The 14,756-nt window shown below is 44.1% G+C and overlaps 1 protein-coding gene across 3 annotated transcripts in view; it reads left to right on the top strand.

Annotated features, from left to right (window-relative positions):
* The window catches only part of LOC311137342 (dipeptidyl peptidase 9), a gene marked incomplete at its 3' end in the record, with an annotated part of 29,428 nt that extends 14,951 nt beyond the window's left edge, over positions 1-14,477 (top strand). For 2 of the 3 annotated variants that reach the window (XM_084171789.1, XM_084171788.1), the window contains exons 7-21: positions 842-952; positions 1,280-1,408; positions 1,642-1,703; positions 5,535-5,635; positions 7,257-7,434; positions 7,750-7,909; positions 8,214-8,293; positions 8,496-8,648; positions 8,852-8,987; positions 10,916-11,061; positions 11,213-11,359; positions 11,727-11,879; positions 12,652-12,794; positions 13,153-13,264; positions 13,595-14,477. In XM_084171789.1, coding sequence (XP_084027915.1) covers positions 842-952; positions 1,280-1,408; positions 1,642-1,703; positions 5,535-5,635; positions 7,257-7,434; positions 7,750-7,909; positions 8,214-8,293; positions 8,496-8,648; positions 8,852-8,987; positions 10,916-11,061; positions 11,213-11,359; positions 11,727-11,879; positions 12,652-12,794; positions 13,153-13,264; positions 13,595-13,687 — 1,904 coding nt within the window. Of the gene's footprint in view, positions 1-841; positions 953-1,279; positions 1,409-1,641; positions 1,704-5,534; positions 5,637-7,256; positions 7,435-7,749; positions 7,910-8,213; positions 8,294-8,495; positions 8,649-8,851; positions 8,988-10,915; positions 11,062-11,212; positions 11,360-11,726; positions 11,880-12,651; positions 12,795-13,152; positions 13,265-13,594 lie in introns of those variants that run through there. The other variant, XM_084171790.1, reaches the window with a different exon arrangement.
* Between the last annotated feature and the right edge of the window lie 279 nt (positions 14,478-14,756).

Genomic DNA, 14,756 nt, shown 5'->3' with positions numbered 1-14,756 from the left:
ATGATCTTTGCTTTTGAGGTTTATTTTTACAGTCTATGGCTCGAGGACACTGCGCAGACACAGTGATCTGAGCTATCTGATTGGCCGGCAGTAAGCCTGTAGGTGCGCTTGATTTGTTAGTTCTACCTTCAGACATGAAATGGTTCAAAATGGGAACACTGCCTTCCCAGCGCTAGGGCTGCTGAATCAAGTGCAACCACCTACAACAGCGTGAAACTAATAAGAAAATAGGAACGCAAGGCTTTATCGTTGGGTTTTTTACAGAAAGGTTTGGTGATCGACTAGGAATGCCTTGGAGAGCGACCAGTTGATCGCAATCGACTGGTTGGTGACCACTGATGTAAAGAGAGGCTTTGATGCTACTGGTCGGCCATCTTGGCACTCCCCAGAAGGAGAAGTCCTCCATAGGAATGAATGGAATTCTACAGTATTTTTGTTGTAGTGGGGACAGTAACATATAAGGAGGAGAGGAGACTCTCATACAGCCATAAAGGTTGGCACACTACTAACCCAGCAAACTATGAAACTGATGCTGATCAGTTTTCAGAGTTGTGTTATTTCTCAATTTAATAGATTTCTGTTGAATGCAAGCTCTTCAACGTATCTGAAAGGGTGCTCTTTTGGGTTAATACCAAAGATACACACAGGCCTGTATTTAATTTGCATTACATTTTCATCATATAATGCTGTGCGAATGTACTAGCAAGAGTTTTCTTTAAAAAAGTATGCTAAATTAAGTTTGTTCATGAAAGGCCAAATGAAAAGGCATCATCATCTTTTAACGTAAAGTGGAAAGCAGAGGGCAGTCTTCTGACAGTGCATCCTTTTCTACATTTCTTAGGGCTGAATAACGTGAAGGAGGACCCCAAGTCTGCAGGCATTGCCACCTTTGTAATCCAGGAGGAGTTTGACCGCTTCACGGGCTACTGGTGGTCGCCAGCTGCTCCTGAAGGTGACGTCTTTATGGACGGTTTTTGTGATGCTTGTCCTTATGTTTCCTTTCCCTCTACCAGAGATGTAGCTTTTGACTGAACAGGAACTCCTGATATTTCTGGTCTTCCGAAAATTTGAAATTAATGTATCTTTATCTTATTTAAAATGCATTAGTAAAAAGTTTAGTAAAAAAATAAGGTTAGTTCAAAATCTTACTGGATTATTGAAGACAAATTCCACTAGGTTAGACTCTTCAATCCACTAACACAAAGCACATTGCCTTTGGGCACATACTTGCTGTTGAATAAAACGGCTAACTCAATACGTTTCTCTCTTTCTCTTTCAGACCCAGATGGGGGGAAGACCCTCCAGTTACTGTATGAGGAGGTGGATGAGTCAGAGGTGGAGTTAATTCACGTTCCCTCCCCAGCCCTGGAGGAGCGCAAGGCTGATGTTTACAGATACCCCCGCACAGGTCTGCTCTCACCCCCACCCCAAATTGCCTTTTTTAAAGTATTAATAGTACTGATTCATAACTTTTTAACAAACTGTATTGGCTACTATCTACATTTTCATGTGGACTATTGTGGCTAGGCAGAGTTGGAATGTATTTCAGTAACTTGAGCTATTGAACAGGAGTACCAGACAAGACATGATATCGAAGACGGGTACCTTATATCGCCCTCCTCTAAAAATGTTTATTTTCAGGGAGTAAGAATCCTCAAATTACTTTCAAACTGGCAGAAATCAGAACCGACCACCTTGGCAGAGTAAGCTCATCTTCAAAAGTTCTCATGGTTTTGAACTGTTGGTCTGTCTTCGTATTCTGTATGTCTACCTGTATGTTGCTTTCTGTTCCTGTTTTGTGGTCCTCTATGTGTTCTGTATGTCTACCTGTATGTTGCTTTCTGTTCCTGTTTTGTGGTCCTCTATGTGTTCTGTATGTCTACCTGTATGTTGCTTTCTGTTCCTGTTTTGTGGTCCTCTATGTGTTCTGTATGTCTACCTGTATGTTGCTTTCTGTTCCTGTTTTGTGGTCCTCTATGTGTTCTGTATGTCTACCTGTATGTTGCTTTATGTTCCTGTTTGGTGGTCCTCTGTGTTCTGTATGTCTACCTGTATGTTGCTTTCTGTTCCTGTTTGGTGGTCCTCTATGTGTTCTGTATGTCTACCTGTATGTTGCTTTCTGTTCCTGTTTGGTGGTCCTCTATGTGTTCTGTATGTTGCTTTCTGTTCCTGTGTTGTGGTCCTCTGTGTTCTGTATGTTGCTTTCTGTTCCTGTGTTGTGGTCCTCTGTGTTCTGTATGTCTACCTGTATGTTGCTTTCTGTTCCTGTTTGGTGGTCCTCTATGTGTTCTGTATGTCTACCTGTATGTTGCTTTCTGTTCCTGTTTGGTGGTCCTCTATGTGTTCTGTATGTTGCTTTCTGTTCCTGTGTTGTGGTCCTCTGTGTTCTGTATGTCTACCTGTATGTTGCTTTCTGTTCCTGTTTGGTGGTCCTCTATGTGTTCTGTATGTTGCTTTCTGTTCCTGTGTTGTGGTCCTCTGTGTTCTGTATGTCTACCTGTATGTTGCTTTCTGTTCCTGTTTGGTGGTCCTCTATGTGTTCTGTATGTCTACCTGTATGTTGCTTTCTGTTCCTGTTTGGTGGTCCTCTATGTGTTCTGTATGTTGCTTTCTGTTCCTGTGTTGTGGTCCTCTGTGTTCTGTATGTCTACCTGTATGTTGCTTTCTGTTCCTGTTTGGTGGTCCTCTATGTGTTCTGTATGTTGCTTTCTGTTCCTGTGTTGTGGTCCTCTGTGTTCTGTATGTTGCTTTCTGTTCCTGTTTGGTGGTCCTCTATGTGTTCTGTATGTTGCTTTCTGTTCCTGTGTTGTGGTCCTCTGTGTTCTGTATGTTGCTTTCTGTTCCTGTGTTGTGGTCCTCTGTGTTCTGTATGTCTACCTGTATGTTGCTTTCTGTTCCTGTTTGGTGGTCCTCTATGTGTTCTGTATGTTGCTTTCTGTTCCTGTGTTGTGGTCCTCTGTGTTCTGTATGTCTACCTGTATGTTGCTTTCTGTTCCTGTTTGGTGGTCCTCTATGTGTTCTGTATGTCTACCTGTATGTTGCTTTCTGTTCCTGTTTGGTGGTCCTCTATGTGTTCTGTATGTTGCTTTCTGTTCCTGTGTTGTGGTCCTCTGTGTTCTGTATGTTGCTTTCTGTTCCTGTTTGGTGGTCCTCTATGTGTTCTGTATGTTGCTTTCTGTTCCTGTGTTGTGGTCCTCTGTGTTCTGTATGTTGCTTTCTGTTCCTGTGTTGTGGTCCTCTGTGTTCTGTATGTTGCTTCTGTTCCTGTGTTGTGGTCCTCTGTGTGTTCTGTATGTTGCTTTCTGTTCCTGTGTTGTGGTCCTCTGTGTTCTGTATGTTGCTTTCTGTTCCTGTGTTGTGGTCCTCTGTGTTCTGTATGTCTACCTGTATGTTGCTTTCTGTTCCTGTTTGGTGGTCCTCTATGTGTTCTGTATGTTGCTTTCTGTTCCTGTGTTGTGGTCCTCTGTGTTCTGTATGTCTACCTGTATGTTGCTTTCTGTTCCTGTTTGGTGGTCCTCTATGTGTTCTGTATGTCTACCTGTATGTTGCTTTCTGTTCCTGTTTGGTGGTCCTCTATGTGTTCTGTATGTTGCTTTCTGTTCCTGTGTTGTGGTCCTCTGTGTTCTGTATGTCTACCTGTATGTTGCTTTCTGTTCCTGTTTGGTGGTCCTCTATGTGTTCTGTATGTTGCTTTCTGTTCCTGTGTTGTGGTCCTCTGTGTTCTGTATGTTGCTTTCTGTTCCTGTTTGGTGGTCCTCTATGTGTTCTGTATGTTGCTTTCTGTTCCTGTGTTGTGGTCCTCTGTGTTCTGTATGTTGCTTTCTGTTCCTGTGTTGTGGTCCTCTGTGTTCTGTATGTCTACCTGTATGTTGCTTTCTGTTCCTGTTTGGTGGTCCTCTATGTGTTCTGTATGTTGCTTTCTGTTCCTGTGTTGTGGTCCTCTGTGTTCTGTATGTCTACCTGTATGTTGCTTTCTGTTCCTGTTTGGTGGTCCTCTATGTGTTCTGTATGTCTACCTGTATGTTGCTTTCTGTTCCTGTTTGGTGGTCCTCTATGTGTTCTGTATGTTGCTTTCTGTTCCTGTGTTGTGGTCCTCTGTGTTCTGTATGTTGCTTTCTGTTCCTGTTTGGTGGTCCTCTATGTGTTCTGTATGTTGCTTTCTGTTCCTGTGTTGTGGTCCTCTGTGTTCTGTATGTTGCTTTCTGTTCCTGTGTTGTGGTCCTCTGTGTTCTGTATGTTGCTTCTGTTCCTGTGTTGTGGTCCTCTGTGTGTTCTGTATGTTGCTTTCTGTTCCTGTGTTGTGGTCCTCTGTGTTCTGTATGTTGCTTTCTGTTCCTGTGTTGTGGTCCTCTGTGTTCTGTATGTCTACCTGTATGTTGCTTTCTGTTCCTGTTTGGTGGTCCTCTATGTGTTCTGTATGTTGCTTTCTGTTCCTGTGTTGTGGTCCTCTGTGTTCTGTATGTTGCTTTCTGTTCCTGTTTGGTGGTCCTCTATGTGTTCTGTATGTTGCTTTCTGTTCCTGTGTTGTGGTCCTCTGTGTTCTGTATGTTGCTTTCTGTTCCTGTGTTGTGGTCCTCTGTGTTCTGTATGTTGCTTTCTGTTCCTGTGTTGTGGTCCTCTGTGTTCTGTATGTTGCTTTCTGTTCCTGTGTTGTGGTCCTCTATGTGTTCTGTATGTTGCTTTCTGTTCCTGTGTTGTGGTCCTCTGTGTTCTGTATGTTGCTTTCTGTTCCTGTGTTGTGGTCCTCTGTGTTCTGTATGTTGCTTTCTGTTCCTGTGTTGTGGTCCTCTGTGTTCTGTATGTTGCTTTCTGTTCCTGTTTGGTGGTCCTCTATGTGTTCTGTATGTTGCTTTCTGTTCCTGTGTTGTGGTCCTCTGTGTTCTGTATGTTGCTTTCTGTTCCTGTGTTGTGGTCCTCTGTGTTCTGTATGTTGCTTTCTGTTCCTGTGTTGTGGTCCTCTGTGTTCTGTATGTTGCTTTCTGTTCCTGTGTTGTGGTCCTCTGTGTTCTGTATGTTGCTTTCTGTTCCTGTGTTGTGGTCCTCTGTGTTCTGTATGTTGCTTTCTGTTCCTGTTTGGTGGTCCTCTATGTGTTCTGTATGTTGCTTTCTGTTCCTGTGTTGTGGTCCTCTGTGTTCTGTATGTTGCTTTCTGTTCCTGTTTGGTGGTCCTCTATGTGTTCTGTATGTTGCTTTCTGTTCCTGTGTTGTGGTCCTCTGTGTTCTGTATGTTGCTTTCTGTTCCTGTGTTGTGGTCCTCTGTGTGTTCTGTATGTTGCTTTCTGTTCCTGTGTTGTGGTCCTCTGTGTTCTGTATGTTGCTTTCTGTTCCTGTGTTGTGGTCCTCTGTGTTCTGTATGTTGCTTTCTGTTCCTGTGTTGTGGTCCTCTGTGTTCTGTATGTTGCTTTCTGTTCCTGTGTTGTGGTCCTCTGTGTTCTGTATGTTGCTTTCTGTTCCTTTGTTGTGGTCCTCTGTGTTCTGTATGTCACTCAATGCCTATCTGCCTATTCTTCTGATTCCTTGTTATTCATCATTAGATTGTGAGCACCCAGGACAAGGAGCTGGTCCTGCCTTTTACCACTCTGTTCCCTGGGGTAGAGTACATCGCCCGCGCCGGCTGGACAAAAGACGGCAAATAGTGAGTTCAAAAGACTGGAACAGACACAACTAAGCGACGCTATCTATGCCACGGAATGGAATATATCTGTGATGTAAAAGTATAATTGTTCTTATCATTGAGTAAAGTCCTTATAAAGATGAAAACGGCACCAAGCCTTGTGGTTTCATCTCATAGATATATATATATATATTTTTTTTTTTTTACCAGGTGAGTCAGTTAAGAATAAATGTATATTTACAATGACAGCCCGATCATGTTACGTAGGTCAACACCACCTGAAGTTCTATTCCATTCCACACTCACCAGCAATCTGGACTAGTCCTCACACCATTGTGCTACCGGCTGGGCTGAAATGGCAAGTTACCCACTCCTGGTGGGCGACAGTTGTCTTGAGGTCTCCACCAAGGCAAACGTCACCGCAACCAGAAACCAATAGCCAATCAATCTCCTCTACACATTATATTCCATCATGCTCCTGGTTTAATGCGGGTCGGTTATCTGTTGAACCGCACCCATCTCTTCTTTCCAGAGGGGTATATCACAGAGCATGACCAAAAAGTTAGCCAGCTACTGTAACTTTGATTTGAAATTCAGATATACTGTAACAAATTATTTTCCATTTTATTTATTTTTTATTTTATTTCACCTTTATTTAACCAGGTAAACCAGTTGAGAACAAGTTCTCATTTACAACTGCGACCTGGCCAAGATAAAGCAAAGCAGTGCGATAAAAACAACAACACAGAGTTACACATGGGATAAACAAAACAAAGTCAAAAATACAACAGAAATACATATAATATACAGTGTGCAAATTTAGCAAGTTATGGAGAGGTAAGGCAATAAAATAGGCTATAGTGCAAAATAATTACAATTAGTATTAACACTGGAATGATAGATGTGCAAGAGATGATGTGCAAATAGAGATACTGGGGTACAAATGAGCAAAATAAATAACAATATAGGGATGAGGTAGTTGGGCGGGCTAATTTCAGATGGGCTGTGTACAGGTGCAGTGATCGGTAAGGTGCTCTGACAACTGATGCTTAAAGTTAGTGAGGGAGATAAGTGTCTCCAGCTTCAGAGATTTTTGCAATTTGTTCCAGTCATTGGCAGCAGAGAACTGGAAGGAATTGCGGCCAAAGGAGGTGTTGGCTTTGGGGATGACCAGTGAGATATACCCGCTGGAGCGCAGACTACGGGTGGGTGTTGCTATGGTGACCAATGAGCTAAGATAAGGCGGGGATTTGCCTAGCAGTGATTTATAGATGGCCTGGAGCCAGTGGGTTTGGCGACGAATATGTAGTGAGGACCAGCCAACAAGAGCGTACAGGTCACAGTGGTGGGTATTATATGGGGCTTTGGAGACAAAACGGATGGCACTGTGATAGACAACATCCAATTTGCTGAGTAGAGTGTTGGAGGCTATTTTGTAAATGACATCGCCGAAGTCAAGGATCGGTAGGATAGTCAGTTTTACGAGGATTTTAATTAAAATAGTACATATACCCTTTCAATTTCAAGCCCATCTTTCTCTACATGAACTACGAAATATGGAATTTATAAGGCTATTTAGGAACGTTAGCCAGCTAATTATTTGATCCTGTCTTGTAACATAACCCACTGCTTCTCTGTGCAGTGCATGGGCAGTGCTGCTGGACAGGAGTCAACAGAGGCTCCAGTTGGTCCTGCTTCCCCCGGCCCTGTTCATCCCTGTAACCCAGGACCAGGCCCAACGAGAGGAGAGCGTGGAGGCTGTGCCAGAGGGGGTCCACCCCTTCATCATCTATGAGGAGATCACCGACATCTGGATCAACGTGAGTTAAAATAACTCTGGCTTTGGCTCTAAGGCCTAGATTCTGACTTGGAACTCAATATGTCATAGAAATCATCCTTACTGCTTGCAGTGCCCTGATTTGCACAAAGTTGAAGTTACATGCCTGTGTCGGATATGGCTGTTACTTGTACTTGCAATTTTTTATTGGTTAGTTAGTAGTCACATGAATGTTAAGTTACAATTCTCTTCCAATGATGCAATTTGAAATGAAAATATTTAGTGTTAACCTTTTGAAACCAGCAAATGCTCTTTCTTTTAGGGCTCATATTATGTCAAGGCTTTTTCTTTGTTTCAGGTCCATGACATCTTTTATCCTTTCGTTCAAACAAACGATGATGAGATCACCTTCCTCTGGGCGAACGAGTCCAAAACTGGCTTCTGCCATTTGTACAAGGTCACCACACTGTTACAACAAGGCTGCTACCAGTGGACCAGAGGCTACACGCAGACAGAGGGTAGCAGAATACACTTTTCTTTATACTCTGTTAGATTTATGTATTACTGGTAAAGACTTGAATAGAGGTGTACCTTCCAAATCTATTTCTGATAATGTTTTGGTAGGTCAACTCCACAGGAGGCTGCTGAGGGGAGGACGACTGATAATAATGGCTGGAATGGGTATCAAATACATGGAAACCACATGTTTGATACCATTCCATTTATTCCGTTCCAGCCATTATTATGAGCATGTCCTCCACAGTTAAGGTGCCACCAGCCACATGTGGTCAACTCATTTAGTCTACTCGTTGTTCCCTTCAGAGGACTTTAAGTGCCCGATTAAGGAGGAGGTGACGTTAACCAGTGGGGAGTGGGAGGTGTTGGCCAGACATGGCTCCAAGGTAAGCCCTAGACACACACCTCTTATCTAAATGAAAGCCTGAAGGGTTTTGCCATTTTAAGGTGGGGAGCACGGAAATCACCCCATTTTGGGCCACAGCCCTCTGTCACCGCTCATCAGCTATCACAGTAGAAAGGTGATGATATGCATAAGCAAAACATCCCAGTCATAAGAGTTGTTGTCTTCCCTCTCTCCCCCCTCAGATCTGGGTGAACGAGGCCACCCAGCTGGTGTACTTCCAGGGCACGCGGGACACGCCCCTGGAGCATCACCTATACACTGTGAGCTACGACTCCCCGGGGGACATGGTCAGGCTGACCAAGCAAGGCTTCTCCCACAGCTGCTCCGTAAGCCAGGTAGGTGCTGTCTGGACCAGACCTGCTCTCACACATCCTTCAGTCTCCATGTTTCCCATACCATACAAACCACATTACCTAAGTGGCAAGCTCAGGCATCTTATTTTTTCCTTGAAATGAAGCATGGAGTTTTGGGCTTTTTAGCTTTTTGAGGATTCAGTTGACCTCACCTGCTGTTATGTTTCTGCTCTCTCTCTCTGTAGAATTTTGACATGTTTGTCAGCCATTACAGCAACGTCAGCACGCCTCCCTGCGTCCACATCTACAAGCTGATAGGCCCAGAGAGTGACCCACTGCACAAAGAGCCAGAGTTCTGGGCCAGCATGATGGAGGCCACAGGTGAGTAAGAAGGGAACTATGGGGGGGGGGGGTCAGTTAGGGCTGGGGATTGCCAGGGACCTCACGATACGATATATCGATACTTGGGTGCCGATACGATATGTATTGCGATTCGATATGCAATTTTATTGTGATTTGATGTTCCAAACATATTCCTCACTATATGTCTGCTGCAGAGAGACGAGAGAGCATGAGAAAATTAGTTTTGATCAGTTATGGAAATAAAAGTGCTGAAAACATGTTGGCTCACTATTTAAAAAGATGATGGAAAACAAGCTATAGGATGAAAAATACCAGAGTTTTGGCGCAGGTACAGCCAACTAGCGCTAGCTAATACTACCTAGCAAAAAAAATACATACATACATACATATGTGCATTCGGAAAGTGTTCAGACCCATTGACTTTTTCCACATTTTGTTGCGTTACAGCCTTATTCTAAAATTGATTTTTTAAAATCCTCATCAATCTACACACAATACCCCATAATGACAAAGTGAAAACAGGTTTTTAGACGTTTTTGCTCATTTATTAAAAATAAAAAACAGAAATATCTTATTTACATAAGTATTCAGACCCTTTGCTATGAGACTCGAAATTGAGCTCAGATGCATCCTGTTTCCATTGATCATCCTTGAGATGTTTCTATAACTTGATTGGAGTCCACCTGTGGTAAATTCAATTGATTGGACATGATTTGGAAAGGATTGTGTCGAGGCACAAAAAATGTCTGCAGCATTGAAGGTACCTAAGAACACAGTGGCCTCCATCATTCTTAAATAGAAGAAGTTTGGAACCACCAAGACTCTTCCTAGAGCTGGCCGCCGGGCCAAACTGAGCAATCGGGGGAGAAGGTCCTTGGTCAGGGTGGTGACCAAGAACCTGAAGGTCACTCTTGACAGAGCTCCAGAGTTCCTCTGTGGAGATGGGAGAACCTTAGTGAAGGACAACCTTCTCTGCAGCACTCCACCAATCAGGCCTTTATGGTGGAGTGGCCAGACGGAAGCCACTCCTCAGTAAAAGGCACATGACAGCCCGCTTGGAGTTTGCCAAAAGGCACCTGAAGTACTCAGACCATGAGAAACAAGATTCTCTGGTCTGATGAAACCAAGATTGAACTCTTTTTGGCCTGAATGCCAAGTGTCATTTCTGGAGGAAACCTGGCACCACCCCTACGGTCAAGCGTGGTGGCTAGGGCTGTGGCGAAATTTCGTCAGTGGTGATTGTCAAGCAAATAAGCATAGTGGTGGCAGCATCATGCTGTGGGGATGTTTGTCAGCAGCAGGGACTGGGAGACTAGTCAGGATTGAGGGAAAGATGAACGGAGCAAAGTACAGAAATCCTTGATAAAAACCTGCTCCAGAGCGCTCAGGACCTCAGACTGGGGCGAAGGTTTACCTACCAACAGGTCAACGACCCTAAGCACACAGCCAAGACACCACAGGAGGTCTGAATGTTCTTGAGTGGCCCAGCCAGAGCCTGGACTTGAACCTGATCGAACATGAGACCTGACAATAGCTGTGCAGCGACTCTCCCCATCCAACCTGACAGAGCTTGAGAGGATCTGCATAGAAGAATGGGAGCAACTCCCCAAATACAGGTGTGCCAAGCTTGTAGCGTCATACCCAAGAAGACTTGAGGCTGTAATCGCTGCCAAAGGTGCTTCAACAAAGTACTGAGTAAAGGGTCTGAATACTTATGTAAATGTCATATTTCTGTTTTTTTATTTTATTATACGTCTGCAAAAATTTCTAAACTTGTTTTTGCTTTGTCATTATGGGGTATTGTGTCTGTAGATTTATTGAAAAAACAAACAATTTAATCCATTTTAGAATAAGGCTGTAACGTAACAAAATGTTATCTGCAGTTGACCTCGATAGTGATATGCATTTGACTTCATATTAATGTTGGTGTTAATGTTATTTCTCAGGGCGCCCAGGAGATTACATTCCACCAGAGATCTTTAATTTCCCAGGGAAGTCAGGGTTCCACCTCTACGGCATGTTGTACAAACCACACAACTTTGTACCTGGCAGGAAGCACCCCACAATCCTCTTTGTGTATGGAGGCCCCCAGGTTTGTTCAATCAAAATAATTTTCTTCTGTAATATAGTCTGTTTGTGACAGTTGGGATTTCAAGGCTAGTTATAAAAATATAGATATATGTTAAAGGTTTTATCTCGTATGTTTTTAATGTTGAGGGGGTGGGGGGGTTTGTGTGCTCCAGGTGCAGTTAGTAAATAACACATACAAAGGAGTGAAGTACCTGAGGCTGAACACGCTAGCGTCACTAGGCTACGCCGTCGTGGTCATCGATGGGAGAGGCTCCTGTCAGAGAGGCCTCAAGTTTGAGGGGGCTCTGAAAAACAAAATGGTAAACAGTAACACAACTTCACATCTCTACTAACCATACACTGGTGTTGTAGGTGTCAGTCTTTTCCCTAGGTTTTTTTTTATTAGCAGCAGTAAAAAACAATTGCAGTGCGGTGCACCACTGCTAAATTAATATAGGGGAAACACTGAGGTATTGAAAAAATTAGATTTCTGCATTGCCAGTTTGATCACTCTGTATTACCAGAGTTGTGTTCAGTAAGGGACAATGTAGCAACATCAAAAAGGGCATTCTTATTGGACCAGCCCAGATAGTACGTCCCCGTTTCACTACGTAAAAAAAAAAGTGTTCTCCTGTTTGGTGCCTTCATGCCAGTCGTGACATTCCTTTCCCCGTCTGTGGTTCTCAGGGCCAGGTGGAGATCGAGGACCAGGTAGAGGGCCTGCAGTACGTGGCCGAAAAGTTCACTTTTGTGGACCTGAGTCGCGTGGCCATCCACGGCTGGTCTTACGGTGGCTTCCTCTCCCTCATGGGCCTCGTCCACAGGCCCAACGTCTTCAAGGTGAGGGGAAAGTTCAGTCGTCCGCAGGCCCAACGTCTTCAAGGTGAGGGGAAAGTTCAGTCGTCCGCAGGCCCAACGTCTTCAAGGTGAGGGGAAAGTTCACTTGTCCGCAGGCCCATCATCTTCAAGGTGAGGGGAAAGTTCACTCGTCCGCAGGCCCAATGTCTTCAAGGTGAGGGGAAAGTTCACTCGTCCGCAGGCCCAATGTCTTCAAGGTGAGGTGAAAGTTCACTCGTCCGCAGGCCCAATGTCTTCAAGGTGAGGGGAAAGTTCACTCGTCCGCAGGCCCAATGTCTTCAAGGTGAGGTGAAAGTTCACTCGTCCGCAGGCCCAATGTCTTCAAGGTGAGGGGAAAGTTCACTCGTCCGCAGGCCCAATGTCTTCAAGGTGAGGGGAAAGTTCACTCGTCCGCAGGCCCAATGTCTTCAAGGTGAGGGGAAAGTTCAAAGTCTCCACTGAAAAACTTTAGGGGATTATTCTTTGGACTAGGTCATAACTTCACATCACATGCGTTCTGTGTAAAAAAAATATTTGTGATGGAATGCTGTGTAGCTCTATGGCCTTGAACCATGAAGGGGTAGTAATGTGGCCCAGCCCTGGTTAAGTCAACAAGCTCAAAATATTGACTCTAAAACTGAATGTAACACTTGACTGGGTGTACATATGGTTACTCTTCACTCTTAATCAGTTAACATTGTAGAATTACAATCTCAAGTCATTTTAGCATTCATTTAAAAGCCCGGTTGATTTGAGCTGTCCTTGTTTGGTCCAGGTGGCCATAGCGGGCGCCCCTGTGACGGTGTGGATGGCCTACGACACAGGCTACACGGAGCGCTACATGGACCTGCCTGAGAACAACCAGCAGGGATACGAAGCCGGCTCCGTCGCCTTGCACGTAGACAAGCTGCCCAGCGAGTGAGTCATCACCATTCATTACCGTTTACTGTCAACCTCAGGGTGCTTCACAGGCAATACGTAAATGCAGCAGTAAAGAGACTCCAAAGTGCAGCTGTGCAGAACTGTCCTGCAGCACTGTTTATCACTTGTTTTTGGTATTGTCCTGATGGGACAGACTTGCTTGCAATTTATGTCTCAATTAGCCTGGTCCCAGATCTGTTTGTTCTCTATAGCCAACTCTTATGACAATTACCATAGGAATTGGCTATACAGCACGAACAGATCTGGGACCAGGATAAGTTTCGATGCGAGGGGAAATTAGATTAGTTTTTAACTTTCCTAGAGATAATCTTTTATATTTTGTTTTCCTACCCAGGCCTAACCGGTTACTTATATTACATGGATTCCTTGACGAGAATGTGCACTTTTTCCACACCAACTTCCTGGTGTCTCAACTGATCCGTGCGGGGAAGCCATATCAGCTACAGGTAGGAGGGCAGTAGGTTTAGTTGTGTACATTTAAGTCCGTGTAAGATGGGGCACAACACACACTGTGTTCATTCAACTTCATTGTAGAAATTGGAGAGTGACGATGAGAGAATTGTATATGTGCAGTGGAACCTTTTCCCAGGCTTTAGCTGACATGTTGGTGAAAACAAACAAACACGCACTCACTACAAAGAAGAAAAGTGTGGGACTCATTTATTTTTCAAAGCCTCTTTTCAGAGCACATAAAAAGCAACATCTTATAAATGGTGCTTCCTTGCCGGGGGCTTTCTCTTTCCTCCATATCTGATCCTTTGTCTCCGTCTCTTCAGATCTACCCCAACGAGAGACACAGCATCCGCTGCCCAGAGTCTGGAGAGCACTATGAGATTATGCTGCTGCACTTCCTCCAGCAGTACCTCTGAGGGCTGCAGTTGAACAGACAGAGCCCTACCCACTCTTCCTCCTCTCTCTCCCCCCCCCCCCCATTGCCCAATGTCACCATGCCCCTTCACATACACCACAGGAGGCTGGTGAGGGGAGGACTGGTCATAATAATAGCTGGAATGGAGTGAATGGAATGGTATCAAACATGTCTGATGTATTTGAAACCATTCCATTTATTCCGTTCCATCCATTACTATTAGCCCGTCCTCCCCAATTAAGGTGCCACCAACCACCTGTGACAAACACACTTTATGTGCCCCACCACCATCTGCCATTTGCGTCCGATCCCTCACAGCACTCTTAAAAACTGGGATTTTTTAGAGCAGCTCTCCCATGCTACCAACCCCTTCCCACGCCGAGAGCAGAGGGTTGTCACCTGTCAGTTTTTAACTGGACAATGACTGCAAAGAAGGAAAAGAGTAAAAATATAGAATGAACACTGAGCATTTTGAGAAAAAGAGCTCATTAGCATCTTGGAGTGATTCTCTGTTTTTATCTGGGATTTTTGTGCCACACCCTGTTAGCAAGGGGGACCAGTATGAGTATGAAAATGTATGGACTCAATACTGTAAGTCGCTCTGGATAAGAGTGACTGCAAATGACATAAATGTAAATGTTTTGTTTGTTAATACTTTGGACTGTGCTGTTAGTCATGGTGGATTACACGGTGTTGTGTGGTGAGCCAAATGGCGTGGCCGGTTCGGACGGAAACCACACACTATTACCTGCAACTGGTATTTTAAGTGTGTATTAAAAGAAAAAAGTGTTTTTAGGAATTCTTCTTTTATAACGAGTGTCAAATGTAGCAAGTTCTTAAAAGACTACTATCTCCTCCTCGGCCATTTCACTCTAGTGATCAATAGTCTTTGCTGAGCTTGTCGCCTTAGATGACGCAGGCTTCTTTTAGCTTTTGAAACCTTTCACTGACTTTCATCTCAATCGCAATGTTAAATTTATTAATAGGGTCACATGCATTCAGTATTCAGACCCCTTCCCGTTTTCCACATTATGTTACATTACAGCCTTATTCTAAAATGGATTTAAAAA

The sequence above is a fragment of the Coregonus lavaretus genome (genome assembly GCF_964263955.1).
Source record: "Coregonus lavaretus genome assembly, chromosome: 11".
In the NCBI taxonomy this organism is placed as follows: domain Eukaryota; kingdom Metazoa; phylum Chordata; class Actinopteri; order Salmoniformes; family Salmonidae; genus Coregonus; species Coregonus lavaretus.
This window is presented reverse-complemented; position numbering and strand designations above follow the sequence as displayed.